Source organism: Magnolia sinica, chromosome 7 (genome assembly GCF_029962835.1).
Source record: "Magnolia sinica isolate HGM2019 chromosome 7, MsV1, whole genome shotgun sequence".
Classification (NCBI taxonomy): domain Eukaryota; kingdom Viridiplantae; phylum Streptophyta; class Magnoliopsida; order Magnoliales; family Magnoliaceae; genus Magnolia; species Magnolia sinica.
Window position 1 is genome coordinate 17,030,423 of NC_080579.1, and position 25,226 is coordinate 17,055,648.

General features: G+C 40.7%; 1 protein-coding gene and 1 non-coding gene across 2 annotated transcripts; one reads left to right on the forward strand and one right to left on the reverse strand.

Moving 5' to 3' along the window:
* Nucleotides 1–2,058: 2,058 nt before the first annotated feature.
* Nucleotides 2,059–5,495, reverse strand: LOC131251148 (probable lysophospholipase BODYGUARD 4). Its single transcript, XM_058251683.1, has 4 exons — nucleotides 5,020–5,495; nucleotides 3,155–3,504; nucleotides 2,704–2,900; nucleotides 2,059–2,482 (listed from the first exon to the last, which is right to left on the reverse strand). Exons 1-4 carry the CDS (start codon nucleotides 5,441–5,443, stop codon nucleotides 2,167–2,169), a joined length of 1,287 nt encoding a protein of 428 aa, XP_058107666.1. The 5' UTR covers nucleotides 5,444–5,495; the 3' UTR covers nucleotides 2,059–2,166.
* Nucleotides 5,496–22,898: 17,403 nt separating this feature from the next.
* On the forward strand, nucleotides 22,899–23,005 carry LOC131252242 (small nucleolar RNA R71). Its single transcript, XR_009174277.1, has one exon. It is a non-coding gene; the product is annotated as a small nucleolar RNA R71 (small nucleolar RNA).
* Nucleotides 23,006–25,226: the final 2,221 nt, after the last annotated feature.

Consider the following 25,226-nt stretch of genomic DNA (forward strand, 5'->3'; position numbering starts at 1 on the left):
GCTCAAAAGAAGATAATAAAGAATTGGAGATTTAGAAGTCATAAATGAAGAATTCATATATCAAAGATCTAAGGAAACCAAGTGAGGAATGAAAAGAATCGATGGTTTGAAGTGTAGAAAATGAATCTTGAAAATTGATCAAAAAATGACATTCTAAAACTCCAAATTTAAAAGAGAAATTCCTGAAATAATTTTCAAAATAAACTTCGATGACATTGACAATTTCGTGAATTTTGGCTCGACTCGTTGTATAGTTTTAGACGATTTTCAATAACATCGAAGCTAGTTTGATGATATCGAAATTTGTCATTGAAGATGCGCAGAGTGCATAAATTTGAGGTGGTTTGCAAACTTTTCTGAAGCGGTACTAAAGTTTGAGTTGCAAAACTATTTAAATGGGTTCCTAGGCTACTCCAAATTATTTTGTAGGGTTTGGAAAGGGAGAAAAGGCCTAGGTAGAGCGCCGACAACGTTCTTCCACTTCGATTTCTTCATGATTCTAGTAGATCTTTTTTATTTATTTATTTATTTATTTTTTTTGTTTTTTGAGTTAGCTATGACTAGCTAATCTCTTAGCTATTGCTAAGAGGTGGAGCTGTAGTTTATTTTGATGTTTAGTTTGCTTTAATTTAAGTTTATGGTTGAACTTTCATTAATTTCTAGTTTGATAAAGGAATATTTGTAGTTTTATGTTAGTTTATTATGACTCCAATTACAGTAGATGCTTCGAAAGCTTTTGATATTTGTAATCTATAAAATTTATGATTTATCATTATATCATGGGCATGATGGATGGCTGAATTCCCTGCGATCATCACGTTGTTGCTTCATGAGAGAATTAATCCAATGAAAGTTTAAATTCTGTTTTAACTGTTTCATCATCTAATTGGATATAATAAGACTTCGATTCCAATCCAATTATCATTGAATCAAGTAGATTGAATATCGAAATTGCTATAGATAGATTCTTGAATCCTTAGTCCTTTTATCTTTATTAATTGAAACATTTTTCTTCATTGTTGGATTAAAGACTCAGACAACAAAGTTAGATTTAGATTAGTTCTAGACCGTGCTTCTCATTCCCTCTGGATTCGACCTCGGTCTCACCGAGTCAATACTACATCGCGACCTTGCACTTGGAGTTGTAAATATTGTGGTCCACTTGAGAGTTGTATCTGCTTCATTTTTTATACAATTCTCTAAAATAATATGAGAAAACGGATGGATGGGATAGATATACAACGCATAAATCAAGGTGGGCCTACAATGAGGATCCTATAGACATCACTCATCCTGGGTCGCAGCTAATATTCTTTGCTAATTAGATAGATTTTTTAAATATATTTTTTTTATCTTATAAAATTGTTGTGAGATGATGTGGCCTAATTAAATTTCAGAAGAAAGAAATTGGAGGCAGATTAGCTATTGATAGGTTGAGTAGCTGGACTCGCCACTGAAGTGATGCCACCAAGTTCTGTGGGGCCCACTATAATGTATGTGTTGTATTTGCACTTTCCATCCATTTGGAGAGATCATTTTAGGGCATTATCAGAAGAATGAGGCAGATCCAAAGCTGGAGTGGAGCCCACCACAGAAAACGGTGAGGAGAGTGACATCCACCGTTGAAGCCTTCCTAAGGTTCACTATGATTTTTATTTGAGATCAACCTATTCATAAGTTAACACAGACATTAAAGAAGGGAAAACACAAATATCAGCTTGATCGAAAACTTTTGTGCCCATTAGAAGTTTTTAATAATTGGCGTGACTCTCTCCTCTATTTTCTATGGTGGGATCCACTCGAGGTTTGATATGATTCATTCTTTGGCTCATGCCCTCAAATGATCTCTCCAAATGGATGGACGGTGTGGATACAATACATTCATCATGGTGGGACCCACATAACTAGCTGACGTCACTTCAGTAACGAGTCTTGCTACTCAAACCCATGCACTGAATCTCCAAATGGAAACCGTTTAACATTTCCTTTAGGCTTTTTCTGAAATGTAATTTTTTTAAAATATATTTAAAAAACTGGTAATGTGGCGATACACTGACGTGGACCAATAATAAAGGTGGAATCAGCTGCTCACTTTTTCCATGAAACAGAGGATTCACATTCTCTCTCCTCACATGGATCCACTACATGAATTTGTGACTGATTTTCTCAAGAGGTGGACCATATTTTTTCCAAATCCCTTGTAAAATCCTTTTCTCTACCAAAGATTACAGTGCAATGGTCAGCATTGGTGATGGTTTTAACCTCTGCATGTGGAACCTTCACCTTCGCATTGTAGCTGCACTTCAATGGTACCACTTGATCTTTGTCACCATGAATTAGTGTAATCATGACCCTTGATTTATTCAAAATTTCCAAGTAATCATCCATCAATCTGGCCCCGCCGCATATGACGTTGTGCATGGTATGCCAGGCTGAATGATGAGTATGTCTGGGCAAGTCTACGATCGTGAAGCGGAGATCCCTGCAACAACACTAACCGTATCAAATGGATATTTCTTGAAATGTAATTTGGTAGTGTTTGGCCACACCTTATATCAATCTTTTAGGATTTTGTTTGTCTTCTCTTGAACCCAAGTGGGGTTTGGTTTTCATTATGGATACAAATGGTAGCCTGATGGATTGCAATTCACTTCAATAGAGAATCCAAACACCCTTACTGAGCCAAAAACATAAATTCATTACCTCTTCCTAGTAAGTAGTTGGAGAATCCATTCCCAAGTCCTGTGGTTTCTGCAAACAAGGAAGCAAATGCTTCTTCCCAAATGTTCATACCATGACATAATAGATGAACCAAACAGCAATGGTGGCCACACTCTCCTTTCAGCCAATCGGTTGAGTGCCGTCTGACTCGCTTTCTCTTTCGACGAAGGGAAGTATGGCTGAAAAAGGTAAGCCTCCATCAAAAATACATTTTAATTACTACAATGTGTGAAATCCAGGCCTTCCATAAGGTGGACCACCATGCACACACATGACCCACCTGACAATCAGACTGGCATGACATCAGGATGCAGCCAATAATTGTGGGGCCCACCTAATGAATGATCCATATCTCATACATTCGGGGAGAAATAATTCTACCACATTCTTACCCAAAGCAAAGCTCAAATCACAAACATGTAAGAATGCTCACCAGTGCAGTTAGTGTGATTGATTTCACTGAATTTTGATGCTTCACAGCTAAGGCCAGGGCGATAATACACCCCATCGAATGCGCTACCAGATGGAAAGAATTCAATTGAAATGGTTCAATTATGGTTTTCTCTATCATTCTTAAGTGGTCATCTAGTGTGTACAAACAGTCCCTAGGCTTTGGGCTTCTACCGAAACCCAAAAGATCGACGGTAAAAAACCTGTAATTTAGCTTTGTGGAATCTGATAGATTTGGGAACACTGTCTCTATCCAAAACGATGAAGATGAAATGAACCCATGTAAGAAGATCACATTTTCAGCTGAATTTTCTTTGCCATCCTCGTTTGCAGCTGAAAAAAATCCAAAAAAAAAAAACTATCAATCTTCTTTTCAACAACTCTCCAGCAAGTCTTGATTTTTACAGTTACCAAGAACTGATATCCAATACATCTTTTCATCCACATACCATTTCTGTAATTTGGTATTAGAATAGAAAAACAAATTGCATGAAATGTACTAAACAATGGATGGTTTAGAAGAACTGACGACAGTCCACATTTATATTTACATGTGCGGCCGGCCTGATTAAGGACTGGGATACTGTTTTGGGCCAAAAGGAATTTCTAGCTCTTTGAGATGCATTTGGAGGATCAGAAAGAACTAGGGCTGTACACGAGCCAAGCTAGCTCAGAAAACTCACTCGGCTTGGCTCGATCTAGCTCGGCTTGAAGGACGACTTGAGGTGAGCCAAACTTCATATGACCGAGCTTGTTTTGAAAACGACCCAAGGTCGAATATAGTGCAGTTTGATGCAACTCACTCGAACTCGGCTCAGCTTGAAGCTCGAGCTTGGCTCAGCTCGACTCGACTCGACTCGGCTCAGCTCGATCTACAGCCCTAGACAGAATAACAGTACGGCCCACCTGATGAGCAGACTGTCCTGATTTTTGTAGTCCTAGTAGATCTTCACGGTGGGGCCTTCTGTTTGCATGGCATGGATTTCCTACACAGGTGGCACGTAGTGGGAAATAACTGTTTGGATGACAAGTTATTGTACTCACTTCGAATAAAGAGAAGTAATTTAATTTTCATGACAAGAACCAAGATAGGAAGTCCTAAAACCCAAGATCCATTAAGTACTTAATCAACCCAAAAAAAATGAAATAAGTAAATAACTAAAGCTAAGCTATTTATATAGTGGAGTTATTTAATACTCTGCTTACATACTATGCTTGATAAACAGGCACTCTGAAATTATACAAGCAGCATAACTCAAATAGACAAAACTTTGGAACTCACTGTTCCTCTGTCTCCATCCTAAAAGTGGATTGGGTAAACAATCCTAACCTCTGATTTGTTAGACACTCATTTATTCAAATATAAATATCCAAATATTTTTCATTTTTTAGCCGTCCAATAAATGTCCACCAATCCACGTAATTTTTGGACAGTTTTGTTTGGATTAGTATGCAATTTTTAATTACTTTATGAGTTAGCATGCATCTTCCTTCACGCTTTGCCATTGTATCAAAGTTTCTCATTTTGTTACTTTATGATGGATTCATGACAATGATGGCCCACTTCATTAGAAAAACAAAAAAAAAAAAAAAAACAAAAAAAAAATTAGTCTTGATTAGCACATTTCATACTGCCGGCCCAAGATCCAGACTGGTCATTGAATGGGCCCCATCATAGACTAAACCTAGTGCAAAAGTCACTTCGATGAGATGATCCTAACCATTCATCTAGACGTAGTGTAGATAATTAATAGTCCTGGACCACACAAATGAATGAACGGTCTGATCATTGACAACTAGTCTCACTATGTTATATTAATGTAAATCAAATGAACTAACATAGAATACCTTGGTTTGGTTCTTGTACAACGAAATGAAGCTTCTCTGCCTTCCCATGCCATGAGACACATGACTCACAGCTACAGTCCGACCATCTCACCGCCGTTGAACTTCTGTTTTTCCGGCCACCTTCTCTTTCTCTACTCATTTCAAGGACACCCAAATCCCGGAAAACGTTTTTCCTCACGTACAAAGTTTCCGAGACTCCACTCTCTCTCTCATCTTCCTCTGTTTTCCCCTGTTTTTCAATGCTTTGACAGTAACATGTAGAGGTGTTTCCCTCCATGAACTCATCAGCCCACCTGTAGAAAATGCACAAAATACAATCTAACAAATCCAAGAATGCAAAAACAAGGAAGCTGATTGCTGAAACGAGAGAATTTGCAGATTTCTCCATCCATCTTCTGGCAGAAATGGATTGGATTCCAAGCATTGTTTTTTTCGGTGGAAAGAAAGATGAGGCTTTGGATTTTGTAGCGAGAGGTTGCGTCCGTCGTTGGTCCACGTATTATATTCCTGAAAGGAAGAGAATTACAAAAATGCCAATTTTTTTTTTCCCGTAATGCCCCCAAGGTTTTTTAAGGCAAGATGCTTCGGTACCTCGCGTAAGGGCTGCAAGTTGGGTTCGCGTCCGGGCTGGGTTTGGTTAGTGACGCTGCCATCAGCCAGGTGACTAGTGGTCGGTGCTATGTGGACCCTACCATGATTTATGTCTTTTATCCACGCCGTCCATCCATTTTGAAAGATAATTTTACGGCTTGACCCGAAAAATTAGTTAGATCTAAATCACAGGTGGACCACACCATGGGAAAATAGTAGTGACTGAATGTCCACCATTAAAAACCTCCTAGGGTCCACTGTAATGGTTATTTGACATCCAACCTGTTCATTAAGTTATACAGACTTGGATGAATGAAAAAATATATATATCAGCTTGATCCAAAACTTTTGTGGCCCCCGAGAAGTTTTTAATGGTGGGCATTCAATCAACACCGTGCAGTACACTTGAGATTTGGATCAACTTCATTTTTGGGCCAGTATCATAAAATGATCTGGAAGAATGGATGGACGGCATGGATGAAACACATATATCATGGTGGGGCCCACAGAGCACCGACCACTAGCCATTGGCTAGTGGCAGGGTCAATAGCCAATCCGCTTCCATTTGAAACGGGGTTAAGTGAGCATTGACAAAACTCGGGTTGGGTTAGGTCAGGTTAGAAATAATCACAATTTCTTTTGTTGGATTAGGTCAGCTGAGGGTTGAGTACAGAGGAAGTCTGGTTAGGTTTGTGTTAGGTGTCTCTGGGTTTGTAATACGGGGTCCAATTGAGGTCTTCGCTGGACACAAGGATTGCATGGTGACCAGTGGTGGAACTTTGTGGGGCCCACAGTGATCTATGTGTTTTATACATGCTGTCCATACTTTGAAGGGAAAACACAAATATCAGCATGATCTAAAACTTTTGTGGCCCTTCAAAAGTTTTCAACGGTTTGGGTTTCATGGGGGCCACTGAAATTTTGGATTGTGCTGATATTTGTGTTTTCTTTCATCTAGGCCAGTGTGACTTTATGAACAGGTTGGATGACTGATAAACATTAATGCGAGCCTTAGGAAAGTTTCAATGGTGGACATCATTATTCTATTGTTTTCGGTGGTGTGGTACACTTGAGCTTTGCTATGCTTCAATTTTGAGATTATCACCTAAAATGAGGTGAAAAAAATGGATGGACAGTGTGGATTAAAAACATATATCATGGTTGGGTCCACGCAGTTCTGCTTCAGTGGGTGCAAGGTCACCATGCAATCCGATTCCCTGTAGGCTGGGTTGTCTTCAGGCTGCAGCCAGCAGGAGTTGCACAATTATCTAACGACAGATAACTGGCGGGGTTAGCTCCTCTAACGTTTGTAACTGGCATAAAATTCTCAATGTTAGTTAGCTGCATTTCCCATTTGTTTACTCTTGATTCTTAAAGTAAGAATGATCCAATACTGAAATGGGCCGCTGCATAAAATTATACCTAAAATATCTCTAAATTCACATCTTATAGCCAACATGAGTTTTTTTAGTACTGTGATTTTTGGCTACTTATTATTATTATTATTATTTAAAGTGATGAGTCACATCAGACCATCAATTGACTAACATATAAACACCACAGTGGCCCTACATAAATTTAATGGTTTCAACTTTTCCTAGGTTGTGGTTTCACTAGTGAAGTGGACTATCAACCTCAATGGTGTGTTGATCTCACCAAGTTTTGTGGACGTACCATGATATATATATATATATATATATATATATATATATATTATATCCACATTATCCATCTATTTTGGCAAATCATTTTAGGTCATGAGCTCAAAAAATGAGGCAAATCTAAACCTCAAGTGGACTACACTAAAGAAAGGGCATTGGAAAAATGACTCCCACCATTAAAACTTTCCTAGGGCCAATCATAATGTTTATATGCCATCGAACCTGTTCATAAGTTCACACGGGCCCGAATGAAGGGAAAACACAAATATCAACTTGATCTGAAACTTTTGTAGCCCTAAGAAGTTTTCAATAGTAGGCATTCAATCTTCACAGTTTTTAAGGCGTGGTTCGCTTCAGGATTGGATCTACCTCATTTTGAGTTCCTGTCTTCAAATGATCTTGCAAAATGGATGGATGCATTACAAGAAAATTGGGCTTTACTCGTGGCCAAAATTGCCCCTAAAAGTTCAAAAAATTACCGGTAAAGGAATTATTGGCGGTCGTACTCAAGCCGCTAAAGGGGAGCGTCGCTGTATCTTTTACCGGCAGTCGCACATCTTTATTGGCGTTTTTTATAATCGCCGCTAAAATAGACTTTTACCAGCGCTTATTATCCTTTAGTGGCACTTCTGGGACTGCTAGTAAAAACCATACGAAGCGCCGGTAAAAACTATAAAGCGCCGATTAAAGCCGAAAAAAAGACTGTAAAAGTTATAAGAAACGCCGGTAAAATCTGTAACAAATGACGGTAAAATCCGTAATAAACGCCACTAAAAGCTATAACAAGTGCCGGTAAGAGATGAAAGAGCGCCGGTAAAAGCTATAACAAGTGCCGCTAAAACTTGGAAAAAGCACCGCAAAAGGTTGCCACAATGCCGGGAAAAATATGTTAAAACGCTGGTAAAGGTTTGACAAAAAGTCATTTAGACATCAAAGTGCCGGTAAAAGTATTTTTGACCGCCGCAATAAGGTTGCCAAAACACCGGGAAAGATATGCCAAAATGCCAAAAAAGGCATACCGAAGTGTCGTATAAACATATCAAAGCGACGGTATACGTTGGTGTAAATCTACGATGACATCAGTAAAAGGCTCCCGACAAGTCAGACATAATTCAAATGTCATGAAATGCTGACATATGCCATGGAAAACCTTTAGATATGCACAAGTAAATACTGCTGACTGCTTGTAAAAGCGTTTATCATGAGTTAATTTTTTTCTTAATCCATTTGATTGTTTATATTTAATTGGAAACTATATTGTTTTTAAATATTTAGAACCTAAAAAATGTTACACAAAACAATTAAAATAAATAATAAATTGTATTACTTTACAATGAAAAACATATAATATTTACAATAATGTGTTGAAAATGTTTTGAATACATATAAAAGAAATCCCTCTATCCAGCCATATATCATCTGTTTGGGCCTGCAACCTGCAAGACAAAATAATAAAAATAAATTAATTATATTTCAACCATTTTATGTGATTTGGATATTAGCATATCCTATGACAATCAATGCCCTAATAAGAACGCGCTCCTTCCCATACAAGTCAATGAAAGGAAGGACCCATTCACTATAAGCAATATGGTCAAATTCCAATCCAAAACTTACACGGGCCATATCCGGTGACTTTCAATGGCCAATCCAATCTATGGTATGGATTGATTCATGGGAAGATGAAGCTGCAATAACCTAAAACAAACAAATAAATGGAAAAAAAAAAAAAAAAAAAACAGGAAAAAAAAACATTGCAACAACCTATCAAATAAAAAAATTTATAATAATGATGTCTCTTACCATTGCTGCCTTGATGAATAAACTCTTCTAAGCCACTGCCTATTTTTACACCACTCCTACACTCTTTGTCCTTCATATACCACCATTAAAACAAAACCGTTATAATAAAAGGGAAAAAAAAAATCGACACGTCCAGTCAAGTGTTGGAAAATGTGGCAATAAAAGCCCTAATTTTTTTTAGAGATCCAAATGTTAGGTGAATCACACCACATGAACCAATAGTGAATAAGTGCTCACCGTTAAAAGCTTCCTGGGAGCCACAAAAGTACTTGTGGATCAAGCTGATATTTGTGTTTTGCCTTCATCAAGGTCTATATATGTGAGCTAATTAACTGACAATGGGCTTTATGAAGTTTTTAATGGTGCATGTTCAATCATCACTCTTTCCTGCGGTGTGGTCCACTTAAGATTTGAATCTGCCTTCTTTTTGGGCTCATGCCCCAAAATGAGTTAGCAAAATGGATGGATGGCATGGTAGAACACATACATCATAGTAGGGCCCATAAGTATTTTCCAGCACTGATGTTGGTGCCCAGGGGTTGCTACAGAATCCAAGTCCCTATTCCAATGCGTGAAACATTTTCCAATACCTATTTTGCCTGCATTCACAACTGACACATATCAACAAATGGTGTTTTACAGCCTGTTTGGACAGGTGAAATTGGAGGGAAAAGAAATGTTCTCTTTTGATTTAAAGATTTTTGTTGTTTGGATTGCATGAAAAAAGAAAGATTCCTCAAAGTAGTTATTGGATTTATCCATCATGGAAATTCTCCAGTGGAAGACATGAGCTGACTTTGACATGGATTCCTCGAAGTAGCCAACTATCTCATTAATCTGAAAATTTCACTTGTGAAATGAACAAGACATGACACAATGGAATCTATTTTTCAATAGTAATAATTAAATAATTATTATTTTTACATGTTCATAACTTGAATTCCGCCTCTCTAAATATCTATTGAAAGATCATATGTGGCATGGACCATCTCACCAGGTCATGCAACCATGGAAAGTTATTGTGAATGTAGGTGGGGTTGGTTGGCTAAAGTAGCTTCTCTTACCCAAAATCATATATGATATGTAGAAAAACTTATTATGGTTTGCAAAATACAATTGTTTTAAGGTTCTAACGGTCCTAATCATTTCTGTCTCTAATCAGACCTCCTCTAGTCCATCTTTACCATGAAAGTGATCGTTACCCGCTCTACATCAGCTAATCACCTAAAAGTGCTCACACCATAACAAGTGGTACATGTCGTTTTAAGCCCTTGAATGTGTTAGCTGAAAATGCCATGTACAACTCCTAGTAAACTTGTAAGCAGTCCGTTCTCTTTTATTAGAGGTCACACATTGATTGTATGAAGCCTTGGAAGGATGCCAAGATTATTAGTGCAGTAAGAAATATGAAGTGCTTCAGATGCACTGATTGTAATAAGACTTGAAGGATGTGGACAGCAACATACATCAGGGTGGGTCCACGAGTGTGGCCCCACCAGCTTTGGATCAATGCTGATGTTTATGTTTTCCCTACATTTAGGCGGTCAGCAGGGGATGGCGTTGCTGCTGCTGCAGTGTAGCCCACAACCTGCTAAGATCTGAACCGCTGAAGCTGAACGGTGGGAATAAAACCTATACATCACAGTGGGGTTCACCAGGGTGGGCCTCACAGTCTTAGATCGAGATGATATTTATGTTTGCCCTTCATATGGGCCTGCCACAATGGGACAGCAGGCTGTCCCACCTGCTGGATGGTTTGGATCATCATACCCACATCAAGTGGGCCACAAATCAGGGAAAAAGAGGAGAGAAGAGAGAGAGAGAGAGAGAGAGAGAGAGAGAGAGAGAGAAGGGGAGGGACCCCGCCACTACGGGCCCTCCCTAAATAGTGAATGCATCATGATGGGTCCCACAACAAGTAGTCCTTAAAAAAAAAGAAATTCAATGGTCGATCACCCACTGTTCTTGCTTCTTTTAGACTCCTTAGACCTTTTAGCTCCAAAGCTCTAACATTGATGGAGGACGATGGAGGTTAGACGATAGAGATAAGAGGTGAGGAGGGTAGGAAGGTGGGCCACACCAAGGTCTCTCATGGAGCTTGGATGTGGGTTGCTTGTAGAATGAGGAAGAGAGAGATGAGAGAGAGAGGGATGGGTGAGTGATGGGTGAAAGATGGGTGATGGGTGATGGATGTGTACTTGAAAAGGGATGGGTGGAGAGAGAGAGAGAGAGAGTTGACTTTAGGATTGCTTTTGGGTGATGCAACATGTACTTGATTGATTTGACATGTTGTAGAGATTCTCTAAGAGTTGCAAGGCACGACATTTTCTCGAACTGAACACTGGCCACATCTCCTGGTTTGGGTATCACATCGGTGCGCGAGACGCGGCATCGGAACCGCGGTGACGGCGCGGTCGCAAGGGTACAAGTCTCGAGTCGAGCCGACTCTGGAATACGGAACATGACTCAGGATCACGTGCAAATGTCGGATACAGGTTGCGGGTTGCCGAAATTCGACCGAGAGGACCGCGAAAGCGTACGAAACGGTACGGGATAGAATACGGGCCTCGCAGCTCTCCCCTCCTAATAAAAATTTCATCATCAAAATTTGCAGAACAGACGAGGGAAGAGGAAACATTATCGAGTATATATGTGAAGGCACAATCAATATAGAAAAAGATGAAGATAACGCTCTCTAACATCAACCTCGCCCTCCCAAGACACATCATGAACACTATGGTGACCCTACTAATCTTTGGATCCCAAATCAGAGATGATCGAAATTGGAATATTATGTAGCCTCACAATCTCAACGGTAGGAGGCTATATCAGAAAATCTCTAAGCTATTCGAACTCGGGGGGTCTAATCATTCTAAGTTATCAACAATCATAAAGTGCAGGGTAACTATCAGCAGATATGTGATGTTATTTTCAGGTATTCTCAAGTTATACTCTGATACCATCTTCTGTCACGCCCCAAACCCGGATCGGACTCACAGAAATTTCGATCGTCGAATCTGGTGTCGACAGCCTCCGTAGTACCCCATTCTCGGCTCCTAGCGTCTATATGCCAAATTCCAATCTTGGAATGTACATTTTTCTCGTAAGAAGCATAACCACAAGTTTTCCCAAATCATAAAGGCAATATCATCATCACATATCCACTAATATAATCATTTGAATACAACGCTGAAAGGAAAATACACATCGAAAATCAAAGCCCTAGAGGTCCGCTGCATGCTCCAAGCTCCACGCTGCTGAAACCTAACGCCACCTGCATGCATCTATCGTGCATATGCTTATAGAAAGCTTAGTGGGTGGTGAAAGTGTGTGAGCAGAATATGTGTCCTCAGAATTGTAGTACCAGAGTAAACGAAAATACTGGTAAGTCCACGAATCATACAATATCAGAGTTAGTAGAAATACTGACAAGTCCATAAAAATACCGAGGATGAAAAGACACAGCAAGCCAATGTCATATACTAAGAAAGTAATGTAAGTCAGCTATGTAATGCGGAAACATAATGATCCAAATATTAAATACCGAGGATGAAATACAATATGGAATTCGGAAGAACTATGAATATCATCAGCCTCATTTAAGTTATATAAATGTAGAAACATAGCAACCTAAAATGCCATATGCTGAGGACATAATGTAATATGCAATATGCGATGCGAATGAAATGACCAAGCTGGAGTGAAGTCGGGATGATAGTACGTAGCATCGCAGGTTATGGGGTCTATCACAAGGGAATTCTATCCAAACCAGTCCCATACCTAAATTTGGATAGTCAGACATAATGTGATAAACTCCTGATCTCAGGTTAGTCGCGCGCCCTAACCGAAATCCTGGCCATTACAAAGGTACACATAACGAATAGTTGCGCACCACCAGCTCGAGTGGATAGTGAATGAATGAATGAATATGCAACTCTTGCTCAATAAGTCCACATATCAGTACTATTCATCTCTGGATCATCACTGGGGTCTATTACACTCTACACCAGCTTGCCGCCCTTATCCGAGCGCACAACTGGGTAAGTAGAAGATACATCACTATCCACCTGCTAATATCGGGCCCGGTTCGTCGATAGCGGACCCATTCCTCAAGCTGGTCAAACTCAACCAGATATTGCTCCCTCACTCAGGCGAGTAAGGTCACACCCCCTCCTAACCGACCACAACATAGTGGGAGATGCGGCCTACTGGTATACGGCCCTCATGCGCTCATATATATCCACTTGGTCTCGACGTTGGGGTGTCCTCTAGTACCAAGAGGGTTTAGAAATTTTCATCTAGGGCCATCTATAGCAGCCCAATGCTAGTAACAGATTTTCGGTGTCCCATCTGGCCATCCACGATATGCCTGTGGAGGCTACGGCCCTGATGTCGCTAAGGCGTATAGTAATCACAACACACAATGCAATATGCATGAGTCATACAATCCAGTCATGCATCAATCCTGCGCATACCGTGCAATCATGTAAGACAATTTCTGCTTATCAAGGAGTCTCATAACAACCTGCTCAATGTTATATGCAATGGTCAACCACATCTCATAACAAACATGCAGATGATGTGTATGGGCATGTATTATGATACTATGCTGTCACATACTCATAATCAGTATCAGTAACCGGCATCCATAGTCGACCTCAACAACGTGGACATTTAACCAACATTACCCCTAAAGAATGACCTACATAGAGCCTAACATATAGTGGACCCATGGCCTCACATGAGGGCAAAAAATACAACACCATGGGCCCCACTCAAGAGCTTAATACACATCATGATGGGCCTTTCATATGGGCCTAACATACATCGCAATGGGCTCTATAACCTGGCCTCAAATGCACCACAATGGGCCTCATACAATCATAATGGGCTATGTCACATGGGCCTAATACACATTACATGGGCTGCATCACATGGGCCAATATACATCGGATGGGCCACGTCTCATGGGCCCCGAATACATCACAATGGGCCACAACCCATGGGCTACAAGCATATCGCAATGAGCCTCTCACACGGGTCCATTATGCATCACATGGGCCTATATACATTGGATGGGCCACGTCTCATGGGCCTCGAATACATCACAATGGCCACAACCCATGGGCCCCAAGCACATCGCAATGGGCCTCTCACACAGGTCCATTATGCATCACATCAAGGTGGGCCTCAATGGATGGTCATAAATATGTCACATTGGGCCTTATATACATCAAGTGGGCCGCATCACATGGGCCACACATTCATCACATTAGGCCTTAAACACGGGTTGAATACACATTACAATGTGCCTCAATTACGGGCCGCATATACATTACATGGGACCTGATATCTGGTCCTCAAATACATCACAATGGGCCTCGTGTAAATCAAGTGAGCCGCATCACATAGGCCTTAAATACATTGCATTAGGCCTCACCATCTGGGCCTCGAATACATCACAATGGGCCACAACCCATGGGCCTAATACGCATCACGATGGGTGTTCACTCCCCAAGTATAGGGTTGTGATGTAGTAATAAACTCGGTAAGACCGAGGTCGAATCCACAGGGACTGAAACTTGTACGTTTCCTGAAACCAAGTAGAACTAGAATTAGTCTAAGATGCGATCTAAAACAAATAAAATTTAGGGAATAATTGCGGAATAATTATCTAAAACTTAAGTAATTCAGAGGAAGGAAACTAGGGATTCAGAGGATCCACTTGTAGAGATCAGGGAGATCTTATGCCTGCATCAAGGATTCAAACTGAACTTACTTGATCTGGTTTTCAAGAGATGAAATGTATATGAATTAGAATGGATTCCATCATCCTACCATGCCCAGGAGACAAAACAAATAACAGGATTAAACTAATTGCCAACCAATCGAAAGTACATGAAAGTTAGGAAGAGTACTATCATCCAACCATGCCCAGGAGACGATGGTGAACAACAGGGCCTCCTGACGTCATAAACATCAAAAGAGAAAAAAAGAGATATTCAAAGCCATTGCAAACCCATTGTAATTTCAGTCACAACAGACCATTAAAGACTGAGTAAATATTCTTTTAATAATCAACTCGAAACCAAGTTCAGTTCATAAATTTAAATGAAAAGTAGGAAATAGTGTCTCCCATCTCGCTACAGGCTTCACCTCTTAGCCCTAGCTAAGTGGTTTAGCCACACATGAAATGGGCTAAATTCCAATTAAAAGAAAGCAGAAGAAGAAGAAGAAGAAGAAGAGGAAGAAGGAGAACCGGATCAGCCGTTGTTCCTCTCTCTCTCACACGTCCACCTGCCTCCAGCCACACACGCTCCAGCAGCCAATCCGTTTTCCTTCCCACGTTCCCAACAGCAGCCAAACTCCCTCCTCTCTCCCTGACGTGCAGCAACTACGTCCAGCCTACGTTCAGCAGCCAAACTCCTCCAAAAAAAACACGGTCCCTGCTCTCTTTCTCTCTCCATTTTTTCTTCCTTCAATCCTCCTCTTTCATGTTCCAGCCGTCCCCTGTTTATAGAGCTGTCCTCCGAGAGCTCCTGCAGAGTCCTACCAGAAACAGGTTGCGGCGACAGTCCTCTCGCGGCTAGCTATTCAAACCGCGTTCGTATGCGTAGTGAAACGCAAAACGTCTTGTGTTTGGATCGAGATTTTGGACGACTGATCGTCCAAAATCAGAATCGGACTCCTTGGAGGTGGTCACGGCTCCCTGTTGATGAGAATGAACGATTTGGATTGCCGATCCGATCATCGTCCTGATCACAGAACGGCGTGGAAGTCCCGGTTGCGCATAATAGGGCATACGCGGTTCTTGCGCTGGGATGTTGGTGGAGGCCATGAACGATGCTGGAGAGGAAATCCACTCCGTCAGTTGGATTCGCCTCGGAATTCCGGTTGGAGATGGACGGTTTTGGTTGTCCGTTGATGTGGCCCATTGAATTGCAACTCAGCCGTCCATCCTGCGTTTAAACAGAGACCCACGCACATATGCGTGTATGGGTTTGAAGAGACCCCTCTTGTACGGTCGGTTGGCTCCTCTGGAATGACTAGACGGTCCGGATTGTCGAAATGAGGCGCGAGTGGGGCCCACATCGAGCGCCCGTCGAAACAGCGTCGGTCGCTATTTCCTTGTTAAGGACGGACTTCGGGTCAGCACGATTTTTGACGGGACTCTCCATCCGGTGCATTGCTCGTGCACATGTACCCTATGTACATGCAATGTACATATGGGTCCATCGTAATGTTTGAGAGAAATCTGTGCCGTCCATCCATTCTGTCATATCTTATAAATCGTCCATACCAATTTTGAAGTATATCCAGATATCAGGCGGGCCCCACATAATGATTAAAGGGGCTGATCTGTCCGTTGGGCCACTTCCACAATGATCCAGGAGCTGGAATTTTACGTGTACGGTTCATTTATGGTCCTCAGGCCACGTATGGAGTTTTGAACTGATCGGATGGTGGGAACCCTATGATCTTGCATTCTGGATATTTTTCAGGCCACTTGAGCTTCAATTCCTTGATTTCCTTGGGTCCCTGGCATGCAAATCTGTCGATCTTGGTCTCATAGGGTCCGTCGCTTGCCTTGGTGACTTTAGACTGTTAAATCCATGCCTTTAGTACCCTTTTCCAGCCCAAGCTCGTGAATACGCCCTGCATCACAAACACGATTAAATCAAGCCATTAAGCGGTATCTTGCTTGTAAATCTATGCAGCAACTGGGTCTGATATGCCATATTTGACCCTCAACACAACCCCCAACCAGCATTTTGCTAGTCCCGAGCAAAGTATGCAAAAAATAAATTGAGAATTACAGAACAATTTCTATAAAATTGAATGATTTTTGAAAAATAATCCAGATCCTAGAATTCTATGATTCATGAATGTTGGGTTTACTTTCTCCTGAAATCAAGTTCACAGTAACCTTCATAATCAAGCTCAAATATTAATCCATTAATTTGAACGATTTTAAATATTGAGTTCCATGAGTGTATAGTCCAATCTCGACTTGTCAACATTAAGATTCATCTTGATATTTAAGGATATTATCGGTAACAAATAAGAGAAATCACGATAACCCAACTTGGCTTACACCTATTTTTTTTTTATTCTCTTAATTTTTGACTTTTTTTTTTCATTAGGAGTAACGCCAAGAAGAGGGATCAAATCCTCACCTACAGGGAGCAAACCTAAGATAAAGACTGTATACCCAACTTTTTCACATATCATTCATGGGGAATCGAGTCCTCACTTATAGGGAGCAATCCTATGGTAAAGACTGTTCGCCCAATCCTTTTAATTTTCTCAGGCCGGTTCTGTTCATGCTTAGTGATTACCACGTTAATCCTTCAGTATCAGACTGAAACCTTAACATGCAAGCGAGATGTGTCTTGCGAATTCATGACTCAATCAATATTTACAAATTCTAAAAATGGATTAACAATTCAAACTTAGCTGTGAAATTTAATAGATAACTGAATCCAAGAGTCATGAAGTACCAACATCACGCATTTTGAAATTCTAAGTACCCTGGATGGCCATCAAAATCACTTTGAATTCATCAGAAATCCTGAAAAATTAAAAATTATCACCACTTTTGCTTAAGACCAAGAAAACACTGATTAGGAAACCTAATCTCCCACCCCCAACCAAAAATCTACATTGTCCTCAATGTAAAAAGAAATAGACATGCAATGCACATGAGACAACGGAAAAATAGGAGTGATGGAAAGATAGTACCTGGACGAAAGAATCAAGAGACTTTTCAAAGATATTTACGTAAGAGCGGGTCAGCACAAGAGAGAGACCAAATAAAATAAAATAAAAAAATAACAAAAATGAAATACTACCTACACCACTTTCGTAGGTGCTCTCGATTGCATTTAGCGTATGCAATAAGCCTTTAAACCCCTAGGTTACCCCTAGTGGACGAGTTGTAGTCTCGTGAGGGTTTGCAGTAATGTTACCCACAAACATTGAACTAACTAATGATATAAACGAAATGAAATGAAGAGCTGGGCTGCCTCCCAGGAGCGTTAAGTTTACTGTCTTCAGCCAGACAAATAAAGCAACTACCTTAGTCCTAAGAAAGCAGGAAACCTACCTATATCTCCATCAGACTAGGAGATCAATCCTGGTAAACAGGATCAGTCAGAGGCATGGACATGTCCTCTGAATCAAATTTCTCGACAAATGGTTTCAATCGATGTCCATTGACTTTAAACTCCTTGCCATTGTCAGGATCTCTTATCTCAACGGCCCCATGCGGAAAAATAGTGACAACAATGTAAGGGCCGGTCCAACGAGATCGAAGCATACCCGGAAAGAGATGTAATCGAGAATTGTACAAAAGGACCTTCTGACCAGGCGTGAATGATTTTCGCAAAATGTGTTGGTCATGAAATGCTTTCATCTTGTCCTTGTAAATTCTTGCATTATCGTATGCATCATTCCGGATTTCCTCAAGTTCATTCAATTAAAGTTTGCGTAGCGGGCCAGCGTTGTCAAGATTGAAATTAAGATTTTTGATCGCCCAGTACACTTTATGTTCCAGCTCCACAGGCAAGTGACAAGCTTTCCCATAGACAAGTCTAAAGGGAGACATTCCAATAGGGGTTTTAAAGGCAGTACGGTATGCCCATAAGGCATCGGTCAATCGGATTGACCAATCCTTACGGTCAGGGTTAACCATTTTCTCCAAAATGTGTTTAATTTCCCTATTAGAAATCTCGACTTGCCCACTTGTTTGTGGATGGTACGGGGTGCTCACCTTATGAGAGATACCGTATTTCTTTATTAAGCTCTCGAATGGTCTATTACAAAAGTGTGAGCCCCCATCACTAATGATGGCTCGAGGCGTTCCGAATCGAGAAAGGATGTTTTCTTTTAGGAATTTAATGACCGTGCGATGGTCATTCTTTCGACACGGAATCGCTTCGACCCATTTAGTGACATAATCCACGACGAGCAAAATATACAGATTCCCAAACGATTGGGGGAATGGTCCCATGAAATCGATGCCCCAGCAATCAAATGCTTCAATGATAAGAATGGGATTCAAAGGCATCATATTTCGACGGGACAATGCTCCCAATTTCTGACAACGCTCACAAGCTTTGTAAAACTAATGAGTGTCCCTAAACATAATGGGCCAGTAAAAGCTACACTGCAGAATCTTGGCCGTGGTCTTTTTAGCAGAAAAGTGATCACCACAGGCCTCTGAGTGACAGAAGGAGATGACGCTCTGATGCTCATCGTCTGGTACACATCTCCTTAGAATTTGATCTGGGCAATATTTAAATAAGGATCATCCCAGAAAAAGTTGCGCACCTCGGTGAAAAATTTCTTCTTATCTTGCGCAGTCCACTGTGTTAGTATAGAACCTGTGATAAGAAAATTAGCAATATTAGCGAACCAAGGTGAATGGGAGACTCTAAACAATTGTTCCTCAGGGAACATGTCATTGATATGGGTTGTCTCAAGGGAATCAGAGGTATTAAGGCGAGAAAGGTGATCGGCCACTACGTTCTCTACTCCCTTTTTATCTTTAATTTCCAAATCAAATTCTTGGAGTAGAAGGATCCATCGTATCAAACGGGGCTTAGAATCATTCTTAGAAAGAAGATACTTAAGTGCCGCATGATCTGTGTAGATAATGATTTTGGATCCGATCAAGTAGGACCTAAATTTGTCCAAGGCGAACACTACAGCTAAGAGTTCCTTTTCCGTAGTCGAGTAGTTTACCTGGCCGAATTTAAAGTTCTACTTGCGTAATGAATGACGTGGGGCCGCCTATCTTTTCTCGGCCTAAGACCGCTCCAAGAGCATAATCAAGCGTCGCACATAAGCTCAAAAGGAAGGCTCCAATCGGGTGGCCGCATGATAGGTGCGATGGTTAACGTGCCCTTAAGCTTGGTGAAAGCTTCTTGGCACTGCTCTCCACTCGAGCATCCTTTTGAAGAAGATTACATAAAGGACGAGAGAGAAGACTAAAGTCCTTTATGAATCGCCTGTAAAATCCTGCGTGTCCTAAGAAGGATCGCACGTCTCTGATGTTCTTGGGTGGAGGTAGGTTAGAGATAAGATCGATTTTTGCCTTATCTACCTCGATTCCTTTGGACGAGATGATATGCCCAAGGACAATTCCCTTCTAAACCATGAAATGGCACTTCTCCCAATTAAGTACCAAGTTCTTTTCTTCACATCTTTTCAGCACACATTTAAGACTTTCCAAACACTTGCTGAAAGATGGACCGTAAACAGAGAAATCGTCCATGAAGACCTCTAGATATTGCCCCACCATATCAGAAAAGATACTAAGCATACATCGCTGAAAGGTGGCAGGGGCATTACATAGTCCGAATGGCATCCTTCGATAGGCAAAGGTGCCGTAGGGACATGTAAATGTGGTCTTTTCCTGGTCTTCAGGGGCTATCTCTATCTGGTTGTAGCCCGAATACCCGTCAAGGAAACTGTAATAGGAATGACCAGCTAACCTTTCAAGGATCTGATCAATGAATGGTAAAGGAAAGTGGTCTTTCCTTGTGACGGTATTCAATTTCCTGTAGTCAATGCACATTCTCCAACCAGTAGTGACTCTAGTTGGCACGAGTTCATTATTAGCATTGGCTACGATGGTGATTCCGGACTTCTTAGGGACCACTTGAGTTGGACTCACCCATTGACTATCAGATATAGGGTATATGATACCCACGTCCAATAATTTAAGAACCTCGGCGGCCTTAACCACTTCCTTCATGTTTGGATTTAGTCTACTTGGTGGTTGCCGAGCAGTTTTTTTAATTATCCTCAAGATATATGTGGTGAGTACAAATCGAGGGATCGATTCCCTTGAGGTCCGCTATCGTCCATCCCAGGGCTCCTTTATGCTCAATGAGAGTAGATATGAGCGTACTCTCCTGTTCTTTCTCCAGGTGGGCAGAGATCACCACCGGGTATGTCTCATCTTGACCTAAATAGGCATATTTCAAATCAGAGGGCAAAGGTTTTAGGTCAAGCTTCGGCGGCTTGAGGTTAGACGGTAGAGGCACTACATCGGTTTGTGGCAATTCTTCAAATTGTGGCCTCCACCGGTTAACTTCAAGTACCGGTGCAGTATCAAGTAAGGCACACGTCTCCCTAATCATGTCATCATCAAAATCATGGGAGTGGGCCAGGCACGTCTCCAGATGGTCTGAGGTCAGCGGTGTCGTATCTTCCACGAAAGAGTCAATCATATTAATGTCGTGGAAATCGTCATCATCCTCTGAGTTGCTGCCGTTATTGAAAAAAATGTTTGACTCCAATGTCAAATTTCCAAAAGACATAGTCATGATACCATTCCTGCAATTGATAATTGCATTTGATGTGGCAAGGAATGGGCAACCAAGAATGACAGGAATCTGAATGCTCATGTTATTGATGGGTTCGGTGTCCAGGATGATAAAATCTACAGGGTAGTAAAATCTATCGACCTGGACTAAAACATCCTCAATTATCCCTCTTGGTACACGAACAGAGCGATCAAGAAGTTGTAGTGTGGTTAGAGTGGGTTTTAATTCACCCAAACCTAACTGTTTGTATACCGAGTAGGGAATCAGATTGACGCTCGCTCCTAAGTCAAGAAGTGCGTGATCAATTCGATGGTTCCCGATTACACATGATATGGTTGGGCTACCGGGATCCTTGAATTTCTGTGGCACGTCTTGCTTCAGGATGACACTCACTTTCTCAGTCAAGAAGATTTTCTTTTGAATAATTTTCCATCTTTTGGTCGTGCATAAGTCTTTCAGGAATTTGGCATATGAAAGTATCTGTTTAACGACATCAAGTAGAGGAATGTTGACTTTCACCTGTTTCAACACCTCTAGGATATCCTGAGAGTTAGAGAGAGGTTTTGGTGAAACCAACCGTTGGGGGAATGGAGCAACTGGCTTCTCTAGAAGTTCCGGTTCTACTTTTTGTGGGGCATCACTGGATCCATCATTGTTGTCCTCTTTTGGTTCTTGAGGCTTTTCGGGCCTAACCGGAAGAGTTTTATCAATGATCTTCCCACTCCTAAGAGTGGTGATGGATTTAGCATGCCCCATCTGATTTGAAGAGCTGGGATCATTATTCTCGTACTACGGTTTAGGATTGGGGAGAGGTTGTGCAGGAAGCATCTCCTTTTCTATAACCGTCATACGAGAATCTATCTTTTGCATAAAATCTGTGATTCCCCGCATTGCCTGAGCCAGCTCTTGTATGGGATTTTGAACCAGTTCCTCTTGAGGTTTCACTTGATTTGGATTTTGATTGAAGAAACCTGGAGGAGTCGCCGTTTGTCCATTCCTCCAACTAAAGTTTGGATGATTTTTCCAGCCAGGATTGTATGTGTTGGAGTTAGGTCCAGTAAAAGGTCTTTGATAGTTGTTTACGGCATTGGCTTGTTCATTCAACACTCCTCGAAAGGCGGGTATTGTAGGACAGTTTTCAGTTGTGTGAATGTTGCAATCACAGATGCCGCAAACAATTTCATTGACCTTATCCTTCTTTCCTTCCATGGCCTCAACTTTCCTTATGAGCGTAGTCACTTTACACTTGAGATCATCCTCTTCTTTCAAGAGATATAATCCACCTTTCTCCTTTAATTGAGTCGGCCTAGACGTGGTGTTCGCCATTGGGTAATAGTCCCATGATTGTGTTTTTCAGAGACTATCGAGGTAATCCCATACCTCGTCAACATCTTTGTTGATGAACTCTCCATTACACATTGTCTCGACCATTTGGCGCATGGAAGATGTCAATCCATCATAGAAAAAATTTGTAATGCGCCACGTTTCAAATCCGTGTTGTGGGCATGAACTGACCAAATCTTTGAACCTTTCCCAACATTGGAAGAATGTTTCATCTTCCTTTTGGGCAAAGTTCATGATCGCTTTCCTGAGGGTAATCGTCTTATGATGTGGGAAGAATTTTTTCATGAATTCCCTCTGCATATCGTTCCACGTGCCAATGGATCTAGGACGCAGTGAATGTAACCACGTCTTAGCTTTCTCTTTTAAGGAAAAAGGAAAGAGTTTCAGCCTAATTGTATCCTCAGATACATTAGGAAAACATAATGTAGCTATAATCTTATCGAACTCTTTCAAATGTAAATATGGACTTTCTGATTCAAGTCCATGGAATTTGGGAAGGAGTTGGATAACTCCTGGCTTGATGTCCATTTGTCCTGTATTTTTAGGAAAAATCATGCATGAGGGCATACTCACTCCCGCCGGTTGTAAATAATCTCGTAAAGTACGAGGCGGGGGTGCCTGTTGCACCTCATTTTCATCTTGGGTATCCTCCACCCTGGGTGGAAGTAGAGGAGGTTGGTCTTCAGCCATAACCTCAGTTAACTCAGGGAATTTCGAGCGGTGTCTAATCCTGCGATGGATAGTCAACCCCTCAACCAATCCTCCTTCAGTCAAGAGACGTCGAGTGTTGTCACGGGCCCACTTGGGCATGAAAACACTCGCAGCCCTCAATTAAAAACCTAATCCTAAGAAAGGAAAAGAAAATCTAAAAAGAAAGAGAGGGAGAGTTGGAAAGGAATTACCAAATTGAAGCTCCTAAGTTAAGGACCTGCAAAATAAAACAAAAATAAGTTAGATTCTAAAAAGAGAAGAATGATCCTTTAAAAGAAAAATAACAGTAAATTAATTTCTAAAAGAAGGTATTCTTAAAAGAAAGTGGAAATTTCTAAAGTAAATTAGGGAAAATCTAAACTAGAAAGTAAATTATTAAAAGAGAACTGAAAAATAGAAAGTAGGGAAGGAGCTTACCGAATTAAAAATTTCTATCTTAGAGGCCTACAAAATAGGAAGGTTAGTTTCTAAACAAAAATTCTAAAAATAAATTAGGAAACAAATTAGATTCTAAGAGAGTTAGAATTAGAAAGTTATTAAAATAAAAATAGCAAGTTAATTTCTAAAGAGGGAAGGAAATAACCTAATTTCTAAAAATAAACTATTTCCTACAGAAGGGAGGATACTAGAATTAGAAAATTTCTAAAATTTAAACCCTAATTCTAAAAACAGAAAAAGTAGAGAATTTAGGAAGGGATTACCAATTTAAGAGCTTATGTCAGGATCTTACAAAACAGGAAAACAGGTTAGTTTTGAACTCAAATAAAAATAAATAAACAAACTGAGGTTAGTAAAATCCTAATCTTAAACTAATCCTAAAACCAATTAATTTCAGAGAATCGTAACCATCAGTCCCCGGCAACGGCGCCAAAAACTTGTTCACTCCCCAAGTATAGGGTTGTGATGTAGTAAAAAACTCGGTAAGACCGAGGTCGAATCCACAGGGACTGAAACTTGTACGTTTCCTGAAACCAAGTAGAACTAGAATTAGTCTAAGATGCGATCTAAAACAAATAGAATTTAGGGAATAATTGCGGAATAATTATCTAAAACTTAAGTAATTCAGAGGAAGGAAACTAGGGATTCAGAGGATCCACTTGTAGAGATCAGGGAGATCTTATGCCTGCATCAAGGATTCAAACTGAACTTACTTGATCTGGTTTTCAAGAGATGAAAGGTATATGAATTAGAATGGATTCCATCATCCTACCATGCCCAGGAGACAAAGCAAATAACAGGATTAAACTAATTGCCAACCAATCGAAAGTACATGAAAGTTAGGAAGAGTACTATCATCCAACCATGCCCAGGAGACGATGGTGAACAACAGGGCCTCCTGACGTCATAAACATCAAAAGAGAAAAAAAGAGATATTCAAAGCCATTGCAAACCCATTGTAATTTCAGTCACAACAGACCATTAAAGACTGAGTAAATATTCTTTTAATAATTAACTCGAAACCAAGTTCAGTTCATAAATTTAAATGAAAAGCAGGAAATAGTGTCTCCCATCTCGCTACAGGCTTCACCTCTTAGCCCTAGCTAAGTGGTTTAGCCACACATGATATGGGCTAAATTCCAATTAAAAGAAAGAAGAAGAAGAAGAAGAAGAAGAGGAAGAAGGAGAACCGGTTCAGCCGTTGTTCCTCTCTCTCTCACACGTCCACCTGCCTCCAGCCACACACGCTCCAGCAGCCAATCCGTTTTCCTTCCCACGTTCCCAACAGCAGCCAAACTCCCTCCTCTCTCCCTGACGTGCAGCA

Excerpts from the sequence above, each read along its gene's own strand:
- LOC131251148 (XM_058251683.1), bottom strand. The coding sequence starts at position 5,443 with ATGCTTGGAATCCAATCCATTTCTGCCAGAAGATGGATGGAGAAATCT. Across the intron at positions 3,505-5,019 it reads TGTACAAGAACCAAACCAAG|CTGCAAACGAGGATGGCAAA; the intron begins GTATTCTATGTT and ends GATTTTTTTCAG. Across the intron at positions 2,483-2,703 it reads CAACTACTTACTAGGAAGAG|GGATCTCCGCTTCACGATCG; the intron begins GTAATGAATTTA and ends GTGTTGTTGCAG.